The 18,545-nt window shown below is 41.6% G+C and overlaps 5 protein-coding genes across 5 annotated transcripts; 1 reads left to right on the plus strand and 4 right to left on the minus strand.

Moving 5' to 3' along the window:
• Positions 1 to 2,058: 2,058 nt before the first annotated feature.
• On the minus strand, positions 2,059 to 2,577 carry LOC121054485 (zinc finger protein ZAT5-like). The gene has a single exon (XM_040524375.1). The coding sequence runs from the start codon at positions 2,575 to 2,577 to the stop codon at positions 2,059 to 2,061; it is 519 nt and encodes a 172-aa protein (XP_040380309.1).
• Positions 2,578 to 4,600: 2,023 nt separating this feature from the next.
• LOC102714920 lies at positions 4,601 to 6,608 on the minus strand. Its single transcript, XM_040523820.1, has 8 exons — positions 6,472 to 6,608; positions 6,336 to 6,403; positions 5,747 to 5,793; positions 5,519 to 5,665; positions 5,371 to 5,425; positions 5,108 to 5,276; positions 4,884 to 4,945; positions 4,601 to 4,788 (listed from the first exon to the last, which is right to left on the minus strand). The coding sequence occupies exons 3-8, from the start codon at positions 5,771 to 5,773 to the stop codon at positions 4,676 to 4,678; spliced, it is 573 nt and encodes a 190-aa protein (XP_040379754.1). The 5' UTR covers positions 5,774 to 5,793; positions 6,336 to 6,403; positions 6,472 to 6,608; the 3' UTR covers positions 4,601 to 4,675.
• An 866-nt stretch (positions 6,609 to 7,474) lies between these two features.
• On the minus strand, positions 7,475 to 10,313 carry LOC102712728 (coatomer subunit zeta-1). The gene is made up of 6 exons (XM_015837248.1): positions 10,211 to 10,313; positions 9,738 to 9,897; positions 8,608 to 8,755; positions 8,410 to 8,487; positions 7,953 to 8,037; positions 7,475 to 7,873 (listed from the first exon to the last, which is right to left on the minus strand). Exons 1-6 carry the CDS (start codon positions 10,211 to 10,213, stop codon positions 7,814 to 7,816), a joined length of 534 nt encoding a protein of 177 aa, XP_015692734.1. The 5' UTR covers positions 10,214 to 10,313; the 3' UTR covers positions 7,475 to 7,813.
• Positions 10,314 to 14,335: 4,022 nt separating this feature from the next.
• LOC121054486 (zinc finger protein ZAT11-like) lies at positions 14,336 to 14,974 on the plus strand. Its single transcript, XM_040524376.1, has one exon. It carries the CDS (start codon positions 14,336 to 14,338, stop codon positions 14,972 to 14,974), a length of 639 nt encoding a protein of 212 aa, XP_040380310.1.
• A 318-nt stretch (positions 14,975 to 15,292) lies between these two features.
• LOC102715208 (ras-related protein RABE1c) lies at positions 15,293 to 18,545 on the minus strand. Its single transcript, XM_006654455.3, has 9 exons — positions 18,368 to 18,545; positions 18,149 to 18,286; positions 16,714 to 16,786; positions 16,511 to 16,611; positions 16,362 to 16,427; positions 16,177 to 16,274; positions 15,970 to 16,032; positions 15,793 to 15,885; positions 15,293 to 15,703 (listed from the first exon to the last, which is right to left on the minus strand). The coding sequence occupies exons 2-9, from the start codon at positions 18,219 to 18,221 to the stop codon at positions 15,623 to 15,625; spliced, it is 648 nt and encodes a 215-aa protein (XP_006654518.1). The 5' UTR covers positions 18,222 to 18,286; positions 18,368 to 18,545; the 3' UTR covers positions 15,293 to 15,622.

Here is an 18,545-nt window from a genome sequence, read left to right on the forward strand (position 1 = left end):
TGTCAAGTTGCGAGAAACCCATGCTTCTTCGTGACGTTCTCATGCCGAAGACGGGTTGATGTGCTTAGACAGGTGCACGGGCTACAGAGCCCGTCCAACACATTAAATGTGATTCTCTCAAAGTTGCCTCTTAGCATTAATCCAAAGAGATATGATGTATGCAAGTCTCTTAGACGTGTTTTTTGATCCACCTAAGAGATTGTGGAGATTGCAGTAGGCCTAGCAATGAGCCTCATGGGATGTCTATTGTTACTGTAGACCCGATGAGGAGTTCAACTATTTAGGTTAGGCGTGATTTTAATTGGAACTTTTGTCTCTTATTGAAGAGTGAGACCCAACAGTCATACGGTATAAAACACATCTTAAATTATGTAGCACAGTAGATAGAGAAGATTAGGAAGAGCACATAGGTTTCTATGCTAGCTCGAGAGCTTTGAAAAACCTATAAGAATTTTTCCAAGTGACCAAGAACAAAAGTGAAGATGTTATTTTTGAGAGGTCGAAACCTATGTAATATCAGGGTATTAAATATGGCATACACTGCGATTGTAAAAACATATCTCAGGAATACATTATACCTAATATAATAGGGAAGACAACCACCAAATAGGGATACAACTACGGTAAGGACAGATTATGCCTCGATAAGAAAAGCTCTATATAATCTCATACAGGTACAACTAGGATTGTCATGCCTGTATACAATAAAGATGTCTCAAGTTCTACTTGGAGGAAGGCTATCCATGATATAAATACAAGTCCTCCTAGGAGAGGAGGGGAGATTGAATAATCAACTTAAGACTTAGACAACATTGATCACATCAAGTCAAATCGCAAAGAGATATAGCCTTAGACCACTGACTGATGTCGTCAACAATAGCTTCTGCCTTCTCAATGAGATTTCTTGACAGGCTAGGTAGATACTCTTCGTACATTTTACTTATGATTTTCATCGCCTGTAATCTTTGTAAGCTGACTTAGGCCTATTACCTAGGGCTGCGTTCGGTAGCTCCATTAGTTACTTTATCTCTCTCGTTTTCCGCGCGCACGTTTTTCGAACTGCTAACCGCTGTATTTTTTATAAAAATTTTCTATAGGAAAGTTGTTTTAAAAATCATATTAATCTATTTTATATTTTTAATAATTAATAATTAATTAATCATGTACTAATCTATTACTACGTTTTACGTGTCGGGAATAAGTTACCTTATCCTCCAATACCAAACGCGGCCCTACTTTAAGAGCCTAAACTGGTATAACTTTTTATGTCCTAAGTTATTTCTAGTTGTATCTCTATTGCTATTCTCTGTACAGGACGATCCTACGACTGCTGAATATCGTCGTCAGATCTCGGAACTCTAATATATGTGTATGGGTTCGTTCTTGCTGTCGGGCACACGCGAACACACCGTTTGCACCCCTAGACCCCTGATTGATTTTGGACCCATGATTTCTCGCGTATGCCCCAATTAACGTTTTAGCATCCCTACCGTTCTAATTCTGAGAAAGAAAATGTAGTAACAAGAATGGTTTAAGAATTTTTCTAACTGTTTTAATTTCATTCATATGTAAGTCTATGATGGGGGTGATTACTTAGGAGTATGTGTTCTTTTCAAGTGTATAAAAAAATAATGCAGAACCTGAATGCTCATACTCATCAAAGATATACAATGAACGGAAATATAATTTAACCATATATAGATGATAAGAACAAATGATGCACTTTGCATGGATGAAAGTTCGATTTACTAGCGCATCTTTTTTTATTACACATGAAAGACACGCGTACGCACTAGGGACCCGGATTCGGTAACATTGCTCCGTATTGTCGGTAACATTGAATCGCTGATGTAGGAGACCCACGTGGATCCAGACATATGTGGATCCCACACAACAGTGACTCAGTATCACCGAAAATATTACGGAACAGTGTCACCGAATCTGCGTTCACTAGATAGCACACACACCAAGCGAGGCTTAAGCACAACGACAGATTGTAAAAGTATGATCTTGCACGAGTGCAAGACCACCAATCTGATCGATCGATCGATCATCGGTCTAGACAAGCAGATTAAGAAGACGGGGCTCCGATTCCGTGCGCTCGACCTCCGGATGATCGCCTTCACCGCCGGCCTCCGCCGCAACCAGCGCGTTGTTCAGGTCGAGCATCTCCGGCTGCTCCTCCTCGCCGCCGGCGGCCCCCACGGCAGCCGGCGGCGCCGGCGCCGCGCCCTCCTCCCTGTGGCGTCGCATGTGCCCGCCGAGAGCCTGCCCCTGGCGGAACTCGAGCCCGCACACCGTGCACGAGTGCCACTGCTGCGCGGCCTGCCGGCTGGCCCTCGCCCTCGCCTCCGCCGCCGCGGCGGCGGCGGCTGCTGCTGCTGCTGCTCCGCCTCCGCGCTCCTCCTGCCGCAGCCGCGCCTCCAGCCGCGTGTGCCCCGTCCGGTGCCCGCCCAGCGCCTGGAACGACAGGAACCTCCTGTTGCACGTCCTGCACTCGAAGTACTCGACGCGCGCCGCAGGCACCATGCTGCCGCCGCCGCTCCTCCCCTCGCCCGCACGCTGCCCGCTCGCCATCGTCACACAAACACACGCTCGTAGCGAGAATGCAAGTACGTGCTCGCGCTGCTGCCTTTGGCGATCCGAGCTAGCAGCCTAGATAAAGCCGTCCACGCCGAGGCTGCGTGACGCGCGCGGCGCGCCTCGGTGGCATCGGCCGCGAGCCGATGAGATGAGATGATCATCCTGACGCTGATCGATCGCGCATGCCGTCGCCAAGGGCTGCGCGAACATGTGTGCCATTTGCCGAGAGTACAATCGGACGCATACACCAACCCGCTGTATCACGTACACGTGTATATGTACCTAAATATACTTGATTAAAATATTGTCGGTGGCGTTAGCGGGACATATAGAACAAACGGTCGACCCACGTTACTACATATATACGTACATCTTTTATATGTGAATTTGGAATGTTGTCGATGGTATTACCTTTACGCATAGTGTAGCTATTGGTTTAATTGTTAGGAGAAAATTTTGTAGGTAAGCATTAACATAAGAAAATAGTGTTTTCTAGCGAAATAAATTTCGTAAATGTAAATATATATTGGCTTCAACCTTACATATAAATATAATATTTCTTAAAAAACCACCCATATGGCATGAAAAAATAGGTAATGCGGGTCAAATGATTTGAGATACACGAGATAAATCAGCAATATCAAAATATCAATGCTATGCATTTTATTCCTACGACTATGACTGCATGAATTGAAGTGGAGTGTCTCTAGTGCAGCAGCCATATTTCAGGTTTCGCATCGCCCCGAGACCGTGAGATGATCATCCTGACGATGATCATGCATGTCATCACGGCTGCCGGAGGTATGGGCCACGACATGTGTGCCTTTTGCTAAGAGTACAATTGGACGCATGCAACAGCTCGTGATATCATGTACACGTGTGCATGCATCTAATATATATGTTAAAATATTATTGATGACGTTAGTAAGAAGTATAGACTGATCAAACCAACTATGTTACCATATACACGTGCACACATATTTTATTAAAATTATAATATTGTCGATGATATTACCTTGATGTTCGGTATAACCATATCTTTAATTATTGGAAGAATACTTATATGTGACCATTTATTCATAAGTAATGTTTTCTTGTAAATGCAAATGTATATTGGCTTCAACCTTCTGTGTGAAAGGTAAGCCATTGCTCGGAAAAGCCACTTATATGACAGGAAACAAATAGATAAATAAGTCGAATTCTTTGATAGATGCGTCGTTGGCAATGCAATGCACTACGACTTCAACTGAATGAATTGAAGTGGGGGCGTCTCCACGAGCAGCAGACATATTTCGGATACGTTTATCTAAAGTTCGACCAGAGTTTTGGACGGTTTTTTGGTCAAGGTGATTAATAATTGGCTATAGAGTATTAGACAGGTGTACGGTCAATTTTAAAACTTGATAACTATACTCTATATACTCTCTTTTTGTAAGTAGAACTATAATTTCATTAAAAAACTAGAAAGGACGCGCGACGTTGCCGCGCCAGCCAGCGTTATAAGGACTGATGTTTAGTTGAAGATCATAAACAGAACCCGGAAAAGTATGATCAAGGAGTTGATACATTTATATTAATAAACTCAAGTATGCAGAGATATTATACATTTTGAGCCGATTTATTAGCAAGTAATGACTCAACTTCTATATTGATTACTTTTGTATCTTTTAATGTACTCAAATTTTACTTCTTTTTTATATCCATGTTTACACTGTGCTCTCTCCGGCAAAAAATATTTGTTATTTTAGAACAAGATTTGATCAAACTTCTAAAATTTCGATAAACAAGTTTCTACCTGATAAGTCTATGATATTATGATAATACTTTTTTAGAAGAATCTATATATATCATTTGTATTATATTTAAACTAAGCATTTAAGAAATAATCGATGGTGGAATTTTAGAAGTTTAATCAAATCTTATCCTAAATGATAAATATGTTGACCGGAGGGAGTATATTTATATGTTTAAAAAATTTATTTATCCACTCAAATTTGTTTTTTACTTCAACAGTATATTCATTCATTCTCTCTATTCTGAGTCTATGATAACTGAGCCTCATATGCCATCCTCTTCTCTTTTTTCCTTCCTCTCAATCTCTTTCTCTCCCTCTTTTTTTTTTTCTCTTTCTTTCTATCTCTCCTTCCGATTTTGCTTTCAGTTTGTACATTCTATCTACACAAGTCAACACAGGGTGATTTGCACCTGCATGGATGAAAAGCTTACAGTATAGGTAACTTCTAGCAATTGATTCAATGCTATTACTGCCAGGTACTATTTAATAAGTATGCGTGCCAAACCAAATTTCTCTTCAGCCTTCTTTAGCGCCCTTGTGAGATAATCCTCTGCCTCATTGAACTTCCTGAATTCAAAGGAAAACATAAAATGTTCTGTGTTGGAAGCTGGAACCTCCATTAAGGGGGATACAAAATCAGTACATTTCGAAAAGCACGCTTTCAAGGTTATCGATATAACATTTGGAGTAAAAATGACAACATACAAGACTCAGAAATCAGCATCTTACCCAGAATGTGATAAGAGCTGGCCATATGAACAGGTTGCCCCAAGAGAAACCTCCTCTGGAACCATGTTACATGCTGATAAAAATTTTCCAGACATGTCTTGTGTGATTAATGTTTCCAGAACCCTCTCATACATTTGTGTAGCCCTCCCCAAGATAGTGGATATATTCGCTATAAGAAAGGACAGCATTTTTCTACAAGAAACATCAATACCGTGTATGAAATAATTGCAGAAAAGAATGAATTGTCTCAGGGACTGGCTTACCAGTTTGTTCATTGCCTAGTCCAGCACAGAGGTCCTTGCATCCAACAAAGAACAGCTGGGCTGATAAGAACAGCTGTAAATCATTTTGGATAAAACGCCTTTCCTATGATCTAGCAGGCATACCTAGACCATCGTAAATAAAGACAACCTGATTCTGATCTCCATTTAGAAGTGCAATAAGTCCTTTGATAGCATTAACCCGAAATTTCAGATAGTTCTGATCCGACCATTTGATATTATCATCCTTGATTGATATGTCAACCAAATTATATGGGGACACCGAGGTGTTGATATCCTGTATAAAAGGTAATCATGAAAAAACTGTCACCTAAAACCATACAAGGCTAAATGTGCTTGTGGCAGACTGGCTGTAAACCTGGCCTGCTTCCATGTAGAGTCCCATTGTTGCTTCCCATGTTGCAACTGCATATTATTCACCAATATAACATCAGTTAAGAGCAAAAGCTTTCCTCTCATTCCTGTTTTCATATCAGCATTCAGCTGATGGTACTCACTTGACAAAAGATAATTGTAAGCATGCAATGTCCCAGGTCAAAATAAACTTTGGTTTATCTGAGTGCCAGATAAACTGTATACAAACCAATGCACTGGCATCCCATCCTACATATAGAACGACTAAAGCAGAGTAGATGTGTATTTGTCCTTGTGTTTATATGTCCGTATTCTGTACCTAATAAACAATGAACTAAATTCCAATGCTCTCTCATACATTACATGGGCTTCAACATGTCATTTTTCTCTTGGGTCAAGGCTATAATAACAAATGGGCATAAGATCATTAAATGGCCACATATCTAGTTTTTCTGTCTCTGGCTGCATATTCACAAGATAAATATGACTCCTGGAACTTTAGTTTTCTTGAGAAGTTCACATAGCTAGTGTCTCAATATGTGCTCCCTACTTACTACTCTTTTAGTGTTACATAAAGGCCAATATAGAAGCACCTCTGAAAGCTGCAGGAGCAACTTGGCTGGTTGCTTTGAGCCTTTCCTTTGCATCTTGGCGCCTTCCACTGTACAGAGAAACGGACATGATGTTACTCAAACTACTCAAAACAGGGAAGGAAATTTTCTTCCTCACTCTTTCTCAGGCGGCGACAGAGGCGCGACGCCGCGCGGGAGCACGGGGAGGCGGCGGCGTCCGTGCGCAGCCGGGGATGACAGCGGCGGCCAGCTCGGGACGTCGCTGGGCGCGGACGGAAGCTGCGGCGGCGGCCGGGGACGGTGCAACGGCCGGGTACGGCGCCGAGCGCGGACGGCGCCGGCGGCGACGGCGGCTGGCTGGGGAAGCGTCGGGCAACGGCGCGGACGACGGTCGCGACAGCGGTAGACGACGACGGCGCCGGCAGTCGCAGCGACAACGGCCGCGATCGCGGCGGGCAGCGGTGGCGGGCGGCGCGACCGGCGACGGTAGTCACGGCGACGGCCTGGACGGCGGCCGCGGTCGCGATTGTGTGCGGCGGTGGTCGTCGGCGCGGAAGGACGCGGTGGTCGGCAGAGGATGGCTACCCGGAGAGACGACCGGGACATGGCAGAGGGCTAGCCAGCTCCATTTCCTGGGCGGTGGGCTGTGCCACGTGGCACAATCCTGGCCTGACAATTTGCCCACATGTCGTATTATAGAGATTTCATATTTCTACAATACATTCTCTCCCAACTCAGGCACATTTTTTCGTTACTCCATCAAGTTGCACCCTCGATGATCTTCCTTCGAAACACGGTTGGCATGGTTATCAAATATTTTGGAAAAGAAATTAAAGTACACCAATTAATTGCATGCGCTCCCATTGTGGTTTATATTACCCCATGAATGAACTTCTTAATGTAACATAACAACTAAATCTAAATCCTAGAGAGATAGCCACTTTAAAATGAAATTAAGATGCGTGTTCCGTATAGCAAAAAAAATGCATAACATATTTCATAAAAAAAGTCCTTATGTAGGCAATATTATGATATTCTTTTCATTTTCCCATAGTAAAACACATGCATTTAAATAGTATTTTGGAAAAGAAAATAGTAATACCTTAATTAATTGCATTTGCATGTACTATTGACAACGCATAGGTTAGCGCATATTAATAGAATTCAAGAAGCATTTTATGTTTTGCTCTGTTAATGCAAATATACCATAAGCAAGTTGTGGAAGACATTTATCTCCATAAGCAATATATTTATCCACTACACAACCGTGTAGGATAAATCTACCAAGCCAAGAACATAACCAACCAAAATTGAAACAATCACAATTCACAATCTTGTTTGCAACTTGTAAATACTCGCAAACTGAACCAGATAATACCAATGAATGGAACATGCCGATCTACAGGCGAATCGACTCAGACATTCTGTTCCGTCGTTGCTATTGCAATTAACGTCCAAAAGGGATGCTACTTCATCTTCACCTCCAAAAGCAGAGCACATCACATGAGAAGAGATTTGGTCAAGTGCTCTCTTGCTGTTGTTAGCGCTTGAACTATAGTCTGCATTAACAGAGCAATACCTCATTAGTTAAAAGAGTACAACTTATTTTAGTTGAGAAAGATCATGGCTGGAACTTACCTGCTCAGCTAGTGAAGTGGCACCCTCTATTCCATGAGCTGACACCTTTTCAGCTATAACGCTTCCTTCCGTTTCTAGGACAATCCTGTGTATATCATTCAATAAAACAAGTACAATCAAGCTTATTACACTTTGCACTAGTAAACAACAGGAAAGCTGGTGAAGAATTGTCGAATCACTTTGAAATCTTCAAGTGGTAATAGACGATCAGAATGAAGTATATATGTTCATGGCCTAGTCAAAATTTTGCCACCCCGAAATAGGTTTATTCAAGGTACAGAACCTCGATTATTAACGAAGTAAAGGTGCTAATAGAATTAATTTGTCCTCCAATCAATAAGACAGATGTTATTCATTAATAGAATTGACAAGAGTGATTATAGAGCATGACGTGAAAGATAAATGTACAAATGAGAAGGAACAAAAAAACATTATATCTAGTAAGGCTAGAATTTACCCTCCATCAACAATTTCATCGAGGCATAATAGGATGAGATCCAGATTTTCAAGTGCTGTTCTTTTGTCAACATTATTTCTGAAACCGATGAAACAGGAAAAACAGAATGCATGCAGTCAGTTAGTAACATAAATATAAAATATATAACAAAATTAAAGGTCATAAAAAAAGATACAATAAAAATAGGCTGGGTATAACCTGAGAATAATGTCAACTGCATCAGTGAATCCTTGAAGAACCGATGCTAAAATAAGCTCATTCTCCTCCTCTCCTCCGGTAACAAAAAAATGAAGGTCTTGGATGAACTTATACACCACAATGTGGCCATCAAACATTACAATCTCAGCTGGAAGGGGAGGCAGATGCATAAAGTGAATTAGTTGAAGTAGATAAATTTTACACTTACAAAAAAGACTCCATAAATATTTTTTTTGAATAAAATTCAAATAAATCTAATTGTCCAAGCTCATATTAATTGGTGGATATTGTGTAACGGGAATACAACTATAAATCAGCAAAACCTGGAAACCATATTCTGTACAGCGCTTTTAGAAAAGTATATGAATCTAAAGCACAGTAGCTAATATTAGATGGCACAAATCAGCATTAACCAAACGTGAAATCAAATCTGATTACCTTTGATATGCAGGCATGTATTTGTTATTTTGTTTCATGCCTAATTTTAACATTCTTCTCCGTTAGGATTTACGACTTTCCTAATAGAGGGGTACCACAAGACCATTTTATACTTTTGAAAAGAGAAAACATCATATTGATGTCTAATACTCCTTGTGTTCCAAAATATAAACATTTCTAGGTTATTTAGTAAATACTATGGTTAGACCAAAATATTCTCTTTTAGTCGCTTCAGTGGTCATTTTTTGAACTTTGAATGGATTAGATTCCCTTTGGAAGCACCTAACTGGCTTAGCTGTTATATGGAAGAATAAAGAAAGAGGTGCATGGTTAGCGCCTTTGCAAAACTGATCAGAAATGAATGCTTTCTTTTCTTTTTCAGGACATCTAGAATACACATCCCCTTAGACACATCAACACATTTCATTAATGTAAACACAATCAAGATACAAATAGGCAAATAGGCCCAGTATGCTGATAACTATAGTTCTTGGACAACATCAAGATTGTGTAAATGTGTATGTAAATGAGACAGCTTGTTCGCAGAACGCGCTAGTGCAAGATAACAAATGCTTCAAAAATTACGGTTTGAGAGTTGACATTGGGCTGGTAGAAGATAGAGAGTTGTCATCACCAGCAAAATCATCTTATTTCTCACACTACCATAGGCCGAAGGGCCAGATTCGCGTTACCTTCTGCTCCAGCAGTGGCTTTCTGGGTCTTGACGAACACCGACTTCTCGAAGGCCAGCTTCGCCGAGAGAGTAGGCCAGTCCTCCGTGTAGTACTTGACGGCGACGCGCTTCCCCTCGGAGTCCAGCAGCAGAATGTTCTTCACCGAAGGGCAGGACTCCTGGACGAGCAGCAATCATCAACTTAGCAACAACGAGAAGGGATCGCGAACTGACCGACGCCACCAGTGGCGGACGGATCCCGATTTGCACTTGCCCGGGAAAACAAGAAAGCGGGAGACCGCCTACCAATCCAAACTACCAAGAGACGAGACCGGGGACTGCGCCTTGAAGCCTGGGTCTCTCGGAATCTACCGCACGATGCCGCGATGGATCGGGGCAAATCAAGAAACGGGGAGCACCTGGAGCGCCAGGAGATGGAATCGAGAGAGAGGATGGAGGGGGGAGAGGAGCCGGGGGGGAAGGGCCACCTACCATGTAGAACGGCGGGGGTGGATCCGCGGGCGGGAGCAGCACGGTGGTGCGGATCGCCGGCGGCTGCGGAGGTGCGGACCAACCAAGCCGAGGAAGACGAAGGGGAGTCGAGGCGGACGGCGGGCCGCGGGCAGACTGGTATACTCCGTTCGCTGCTGGGCCTCACAAATCCGGCCCAAGTTATCTCCCAGGCGCCCACGTGGGAACTGGGCCGAATTTCCACGATTTGACGCCCGCCTTTTGCTCGAAAAAATTGCAAAACTGACGCTTCGATACCGGTGTTTCGTAGATATAACCCTGCGCTTATACTTCATAGACATAAATAGACCCACGTATCATCCGTTCTAAGTGTCAAATTGACAAATATCACATGTACTTTTGCTCACCCACGATTTGTCTATGGTTCAATATATTGTGTGCATATATATTTAGATTTATTAGCATCCATATTAATTAATCTGGTTATTAGTTATACATTGTGAAACTAAGAGTGTATCATTTAGGGAAGTACTCTCTCCGTTTTATATTATAAGACTATCTGGGTTTGCCTAGATTCATACATGTATTAATTTATATGTTTTGTATATGTGCTTATATTCATTAGCACAAGTATAAATCTAGGCAATATCAAAAACTCTTATAATGTAAACAGAGAAAATATATCATAATATTTTATTAATATTATAATTTGTTTTCCACAGCTCCAAATCCAAGATGTATATTAGATGTGGATTTTGTAGGTTAAAGTGAAATGATTTATCATTTTATATTTCATCAAACATAGAAAAAAGACTCATCCATATGTTAGTTATATAGTTATGAATCTAGATCTATGTATTTGTGCAGCTAGGACTAAGAATACCAAAGTCTAAAAGGTCATGGATTTGGAGTTGTTCCAAACAATACCTTATTTACTGGAACATCTAAGAGTGCTTATATTTTAGATTTGAGTATCTGACTGCATAACTAGCAGGTATATGTAGACAGAGCAACTGTTGGAAAAAGAATTATAAATAAAAATATTCCAAACAATACCTTAATATTTTTGACTCATCAGTAAATATTTTTGACTCATCAGTATAAATGAAAATGAAAACGAAAAGATAATAGTATAAGTCTTTTTATATCATACACTCGGTCTTCCGATCTTGTATTATAAATTATAAGAGTGTTGCTATGCTTATGATATTTTTTGGAACGTTTCTCTTCTAATTGGTCTTTATAACCCATGAGCGCCGCTACGTTTTTTTCTGTCATCCACGTCGTTCGTACCAAGATCGAAACCAAAAAATCTTATACATAGTATTTTCCAAATTATAAACGTGGTCATGTCTCTTAAAATTTGTGGACGCCACCAGTCTGCAAACCAACCAACCATTTGCTTCAAACCGAAGCTTGCAGTTAGAAGTAAGAAAACGTCGAGCAGGTATTGACCTAGTACTGCACTTTGCCGTAGACGCGGCTCCTCCGTGTGTCGCAGGAAGGGGTGGATTGAGAAAGCCGTGAGTATTTTTACGACCCTATTTAATTCTTAAAAAAATTTAGTTTAAAATTCTATATAATTTTATTTTTAACCTGATATTTAAATTTTATAGGCAAAATAATTAAACCCATTATCATTCCTAATCGTAGGGTGATATATCCGTGTCTCTCGTAGACACGGCTAGCCTGGCTCACCAAACTCAGCCATCGGAGGTAGCACTAGTAACCTTTTGAAGCCGTAAATCCGAAGATCACCCACTCACCACCGGTCAGCTGCGGCTGCTGCTTTACTGAATTCCAGTTCAGAACTTCAGAAAACCACAGGTTTAACGCGTGGCCGTTGCTTTCTTGTTAGACCATTCTGAATACAGATTTCACGGGGTTTTAATCATCTTGAATAATATGTCACATAAACAAAAAACAGTAATATACCATAGGGTTTCATGAGATTAAACCTAATGTACACATTTATCTTACCATAAAACTCATTGGGAGAAATCTGTATCATCTCTACATATGAATCAACACATATAAATCACTTGGATGCATCGTTAAGTAATATAGTAGCCCATAAAATTGCGAAGTGAAATTTTGTTCATTCGATTAAATATATTTTTGATAACATGGTACTCTCCCAACAATGCCGGTCTGGCTGTGATATGACCCGGCCAAGATGTGACCAAAAAATTAGGCCAAGGCCATTCCAGGTGTGTTGGAAGCTGCTGAAATTCCAAATCCATGTCTCATTGTATATTTTTTATATATGTGTCTAGATTCATTAACACTTATATAATCCAAAAAGTCTTATAACCTAAAGGGAGGGAATAATTATTAACCGTGCAAGTTCCATAGCCCCCCTCCAAGGCCTTGTTTAGGTCCTAAAATTTTTTTCCAAAAACATCATATTAAATTTTTGCACACTTAAATAAAGCATTAAACATAGATAAACCAAAAAACTAATTGCACAGTTACGAAAAAAAATCTTAAGAGAAATCTTTTGAGCCTAATTAAAAAGTAATTAGCCATAAGTGCTACAGTAACCAATATGTGCTAATGACAGATTAATTAGGCTCAAAAAATTCGTATCGCGGTTTCTAGCCGAAATCTGAAATTTGTTTTGTAATTAAACTATGTTTAATACTTCAAATATGTATTAAAAACTTAATTTGATGTTTTTAAAAAAGTTTTTATAAACTAAACATCACCCAAGTCAAAAGCCTGTGAACTATCACTCCCCACTCGGCACTCGGTCAATGCCAGTATGCCACCAACCCTCGAGTGAAAAAAAAACGAAACGGCCGGACGGCGAGGTAACGCTATCAGGTGGAAGTGTGGAACAAGTACAACTTGGCGATCCGACAGGGCCCACACGTCAGCCGGACCATACCAGCTTACGTGGCGCTGGAGGTCAGTGCTACATGCCACGTGTCACGTGAGCCCTCCAAGATGAGTAGCTGGCTAAATTAATGTCCCTTCAAACCGCAGCGTTGGAAATGTAAACCGGCATCTAGAAAGCTTTTCAATTAGGCGTTGTTTAGGTCTAAAAAATTTAAAAAAAAATATCACATCAAATATTTAGACACTTAAAAAAGCATTAAACATAAATAAAATAAAAAACTAATTGCACAGTTACGGAAAAATCTTAAGACGAATCTTTTAAGCCTAATTAGTCCATAATTAGCCATAAGTGCTACAGTAACTAACATATGCTAATTGCGGATTAATTATGCTCAAAAGATTCGTCTAGAAAAGTTTCAATGTTAGACGTGAAATTTATTTTTTTATTCGTGTCCAAAAACTCATTTCAACATCTAATATAACACTTCTCCCAACATTTTTTGCAATCTAAACGGGCCTTAGTACGAGTGCTACACGAGTTCAGCGGACCAGTCAGCCTGCCGCCGCGTTTGGTCTACCTCGGCCGCGTTCGACAGCCCCGTTAGTTAACTAAGGCAATCTCGTTTTCCGTGCACACGTTTTCTAAACTACTAAATGATATATTTTTTATAAAAAAATTATATAGAAAAGTTATTTTAAAAAAATCATATTAATCTATTTTATATTTTTTAATAATTAATAATTGATTAATCATGTATTAATTTATTCTACTTTTTCCGTGATAAACATTAGTTAACTTATGCACCACCTACCGAACGGGCCCTTGGAGTACCACACGTATGGTGTTTCATATTTAATTAAATGTCAGATAACAATAATTATTTTGGTAAAATTATTAGTCTGGTGTAACTTTAATTGGATATTTCATAAAACTGCATTTAGTATATGATTTTACCAAAAAGTTACAATTTTGTTAGTCTAAAAAGTTTTTGACCCATGTATCATAAATATATGTTTATGTAAGTTTGGCCATATGCCATACATACGAAAGGATCAGGTTATAGTTTTATATAAAATTATTGGCTATTTATTGCAGCTTTTGAAATAAAAATCTAAAGGTGTAGAAAGTGAAAGTTTTTAAAAATGTACCTTTTTTGAAATTTACTTGAAAGAAAACGAGCATTCCATTCCAGGATCCATCACGTTTTGCAGTATAAATAGTGCTGCACACAGCATGCCTGCTGCGACAGAGAAGAGCTGGACGTCCTGCACGTACAGCGACTTGAGTGGTCGGTCTGGTTGGCAATGAGCAGAACGCGGCAGCTTGGAGAGATGGAGCGCGGCGTCGACACGGCCCACCTCCTCATGCTGCTCTCGCGGCGGCGGCACGGCGGACTCGGCGCCGGCGGCAGCGCGCGGGACGGCGGTGGCACGTGCGCCCGCGTGTTCGAGTGCAGGACGTGCGGCAGGCGGTTCCCGACGTTCCAGGCGCTGGGCGGGCACCGCGCCAGCCACAAGAGGCACCGCGCCTCGCGCGCGCCACCTGACGACGGCGCTCTCCTGCCGCCGCCGCCGCCGCCGCCGGAGAAGGCGCGCGAGGGCGGCGGCAGCACGAGGGCGACGGCGACGGCGACGGCGAAGGCGACGCACGGGTGCCCCGTCTGCGCGGTCCAGTTCCCCGTCGGGCAGGCGCTCGGCGGGCACATGCGGCGGCACCGTGCGGCGCCCGGCGACGACGCCTCCTACCCCGACGTCACGCACCGCGGCGCAGGCGCTGCGGCGCGTGTGGAGGTCGACGACGACGTTGAAGACGACTGCACCGGCGAGGTTTGCTTGGACCTGAGCCTGACGCCGTCGGAGAACTGCGCCAAGTGCCGCCACGCCGGGCCCGGCGCTGCGGCGAACCCCGCGCAAACAACGATTCTACTGGGCTGTCCCCTTTGAGCTCACCACTGTAGGGCGTTAAATTTTTTATACATATTTAACTATTTTTCTTATTTAAAAAATTTACATGTTTATTAATTATTTTTATATCATTTATTTATGGTTAAATATATTTTTATGTATATATATATATATATATATCTTTACATATTTCTTAAAAATAATAAAACAAATGATTAAACATATATCATAAAATCAACGGTGTCGAATATTCAGACGAATGTCAAATATTTAGACGAAGAGAGTAGTATGCATTTTCGCTCTATTTCTCACGCCTTGCTAAGTTTCTATGTTTTGCTAGTACGACAGAATCAGAAGTTACTGAAAAAGAGGAGCAGAAATGCAGGAACAGCTTCACACTATTCCATGCATCGATTGATTAACTGAAAACCCAACAGCATGGACTACATTACACACTGTAGCTTGCGGTTCAACGGACTGAAATCCAACGTACAGTAGTAGCCACCCGGCAATTGCAATAGCTACGTCAAAGGCATGAGTAGTTGCTTCAAAGAATGGAAGCAAAGATAGGTACAACCACATCTGTATCACAGGTGTCTTCTTGACATTCTTTCCTATAACAGCAAGGCAGGAAACAAACAATGTCAAATAATAAGCGATCATGGAGGTCCAGCAGGCGAGCATCCCTCATGAGCCGCAGCATGTAGATCCCTGAGCTGCTGGTGCATCGGCACCCTGCTCTGTCTTGTTAATCTTGATTGTCTTGTCCTACAGTGCAAGAATACATAGTTCTTAGAACATAGAACAAGATGGTGTTTGAGGCACAATTCAGTATATGCAGTTACAGTTATCTGTACCTCAGGCTTGGAATCGGTCTCAGCAAGCCTCTGCTTAATATCACGTGCGATGGAGAAAAATACTTGCTCCACGTTAAGGTTCGTCTTGGCACTCTGGAAGGCACAGTATGGAGCAAATCAAAGCATTTTTTTTCACTGGAAACTGAAAAGATGAAACAATTCAGGCGAGCAACATACAGTTTCAAAAAACTTGATGCCATATTCATCAGCCAGTGCTTGTCCTTTTGCGGTAGGGACAGCCTGGAGAAACAACAAAAATAAGAAACAAATAAGAATCTAACTAGTAATTCTCAGGGAAACTAAACATTTAACCATCAGTAACTTCAAAGTGATGATACAGAACTAATGACTGAATGCCAATGATTAAAAAAAACAATGATGTACCCTTTTACTCTCGTCCATATCAGCCTTGTTGCCAACCAAAATTTTGTTGACATTATCAGAGGCGTGTTGCTCGATATTCCGAATCCAGTTCCGTATGTCTGTATGTCAAATGAAACAAAAGTCAGAATGGCAAAACAGTTCAAAATGGAATAATTAATGAATGGTTATATGTAAGAAGACAGTACTGTTGAAAGATGACTCATCCGTGACATCATAAACAAGCAGGATACCCATGGCTCCACGATAGTACGCTGAAGTAAAATGTGGTTACTCGATCAAAAGGTTCTCATTTAACTTTACAGGGTTGATATACTGAATGAAACAAGCATTATACCGGTGGTAATTGTCCGGAAACGTTCTTGACCAGCTGTGTCCCAAATTTGTAGCTTAATACGCTTTCCATCCAGTTCTATTGTTCTTATCTTGAAGTCAATACTGCACGAGCACAAATGCTACAATCAGCGTGGAGAATATAATGAATGTAAAAGCTCGCGGGTAGGAGCTGTAGAGTGGTCTTCCCAACACCAAAAGACATACCCAATTGTGGTAATAAAGCTTGTGGTGAAGGAACCATCAGAAAACCGCAGGAGGAGGCAACTCTTGCCAACACCTAGAAACGGAAAAGGAAAATGAAGAAATATTATCAGAAAATTGGCCAGCATAAAACTTGTCTAAGGAACTGCCACTAACTACAAAATGATTAGTTCAATGAATGCAGTAACAAATGTGAATCTGTAGAGGCAAGTGACAAATATCATAAATTTTACAATAATAACTACTAGAACAAGGCAAAGTATAAATACCAAAATCTAGGCATATAAAAGTTGAAGCAATACTGTCCATTGAATACTAGAGAGAACCAAAACCAATGTGTAAAAGACTAAACCATGGATGAGATAACACAAATAGTCAGCTTGAGTCTTGATTGAGCCATGAATCCAAGATAAAAGCCTATTATAGCATGAGCATTATATTACAGAGTTTCATGAAATGCTTATGCAACTGTCATGAAGACAAAGCTTGGTTCTATCAATCAATAAGTCTCAACTATGAAAAAAGTGGAAGCTCTAGGGGTCATCAGTGACAGCAAAAATGCCCCTACATGAGTTGAGCTACAGATACAAAAATATAAATTTCTACAAGGAACTTTCAAACAACAGTCCATTTCATTTGGCTGTAGTGTTTGATCCATTAGTTTCACTCTTCACTCCAATTTACAGCTGACAGCTAGTACACATTTTGAGCATAAACCCTCACACAAGTGAGGAATTCTCTGTTTTCACTCTCAATAGCCCATATCATAAATCCAACTCATGCATGACAAGTAAAGAGGACATGACAGCGCATGGCATGAAAGTTTTTTTCTCTGTTTTCGCACATCCACTACAAAGTACAAACTGAAGGATCACAATTATACTGTCTTAAACTCTGTCCTATTGCATGCTTGGGCGGGAAAAGGAAAGCATTGATTAATGCTTATGTATGTTTCCCCGTATGGTCTTGCACACCGTGCATACAATTCCAGTTTCATATGTTCTTCTCTAAAATAATTACAAGTACATACTCATCCAAGGAAGAACTTACTGCTTCATGAAATCTTTCTTTATCTCACCATTTTCATCATACCAACTTTGCTTTGGAAAAAAATGCATAATAGCGGTATTCCCTCCAACGGTCCCCAAGACACCAAACAGCTATTCCGCAGTTGTAGATTGAACAGGAAGCAGCAACTAATCCGAACAAGCAAACATTTTTCATCTGCCCTCCAAATTCACATGGAAGACGGATCATGCAAACAACCCCACATCAAAGCGATTACTTTCGCAGGATCCGTGCTGCTCGTACGCCCAATCCACCTTTGATCCCACGGAAAACCGAGGCACGCGCGCAAACACAAGCAACAAAACACCGCTTTGAAATGGAAAGCCAAGAGGCCAACACAGGGAGATCTAAGCTCGAGGGTGCCACCAACCGCTGTCCCCGATGAGGAGGAGCTTGATGAGGTAATCGTAGTCCGCCCTAGCCCTCGCCGGCGGCGCAGCCATCTCGTCGCTCGCTCACACCCACCACCACCACCTCCTCCCGCCCGGCGCCTCCACCAATTCCCGACCTGCGCCGAACAAAAAAAAACAGACAGCGTGAGAAATGGCGGCGGATCCCGCGCGGGAGGAGGGCGGATCGGAGCTCGCACCGGCAGGTGTGGCGGAGGATCGAGCGGCGGCGGCGGCGGCGGTGCGGATCTGGAGAGAGAGGGGAGGGAGACGGACGGGGTAGGAGAGGAGTTTTTTTTTTCCCTCTTTCTTTTTTAGTTTGCGGGTCGATTCGTCGTCGGCCGCATGAGCGAGCGAGCGACTGATGAACGTGCGCCT

This window comes from Oryza brachyantha, chromosome 5 (assembly GCF_000231095.2).
Source record: "Oryza brachyantha chromosome 5, ObraRS2, whole genome shotgun sequence".
Taxonomy (NCBI): domain Eukaryota; kingdom Viridiplantae; phylum Streptophyta; class Magnoliopsida; order Poales; family Poaceae; genus Oryza; species Oryza brachyantha.

What these genes read in the sequence shown, in the direction of transcription:
- LOC102714920 (XM_040523820.1), bottom strand. Translation starts at nt 5,773, where the DNA reads ATGGGACTCTACATGGAAGCAGGCCAG. An exon ending in TAAATGGAGATCAGAATCAG is followed by an intron (nt 5,426 to 5,518) that starts GTTGTCTTTATT and finishes TTATCAGCCCAG; the next exon opens with CTGTTCTTTGTTGGATGCAA. An exon ending in GAAGGCTGAAGAGAAATTTG is followed by an intron (nt 4,789 to 4,883) that starts GTTTGGCACGCA and finishes TCATCCATGCAG; the next exon opens with GTGCAAATCACCCTGTGTTG.
- LOC102715208 (XM_006654455.3), bottom strand. Translation starts at nt 18,221, where the DNA reads ATGGCTGCGCCGCCGGCGAGGGCTAGGGCGGACTACGATTACCTCATC. An exon ending in CCTCCTCATCGGGGACAGCG is followed by an intron (nt 16,787 to 18,148) that starts GTTGGTGGCACC and finishes TTCCGTTTCTAG; the next exon opens with GTGTTGGCAAGAGTTGCCTC. An exon ending in ATATGGACGAGAGTAAAAGG is followed by an intron (nt 16,033 to 16,176) that starts GTACATCATTGT and finishes TTGTTTCTCCAG; the next exon opens with GCTGTCCCTACCGCAAAAGG.
- LOC102712728 (XM_015837248.1), bottom strand. An exon ending in GCAGTTGACATTATTCTCAG is followed by an intron (nt 8,488 to 8,607) that starts GTTATACCCAGC and finishes CATCGGTTTCAG; the next exon opens with AAATAATGTTGACAAAAGAA. An exon ending in CCACTTCACTAGCTGAGCAG is followed by an intron (nt 7,874 to 7,952) that starts GTAAGTTCCAGC and finishes CTGTTAATGCAG; the next exon opens with ACTATAGTTCAAGCGCTAAC.
- LOC121054486 (XM_040524376.1), top strand. Translation starts at nt 14,336, where the DNA reads ATGAGCAGAACGCGGCAGCTTGGAGAGATGGAGCGCGGCGTCGACACG.
- LOC121054485 (XM_040524375.1), bottom strand. Translation starts at nt 2,577, where the DNA reads ATGGCGAGCGGGCAGCGTGCGGGCGAGGGGAGGAGCGGCGGCGGCAGC.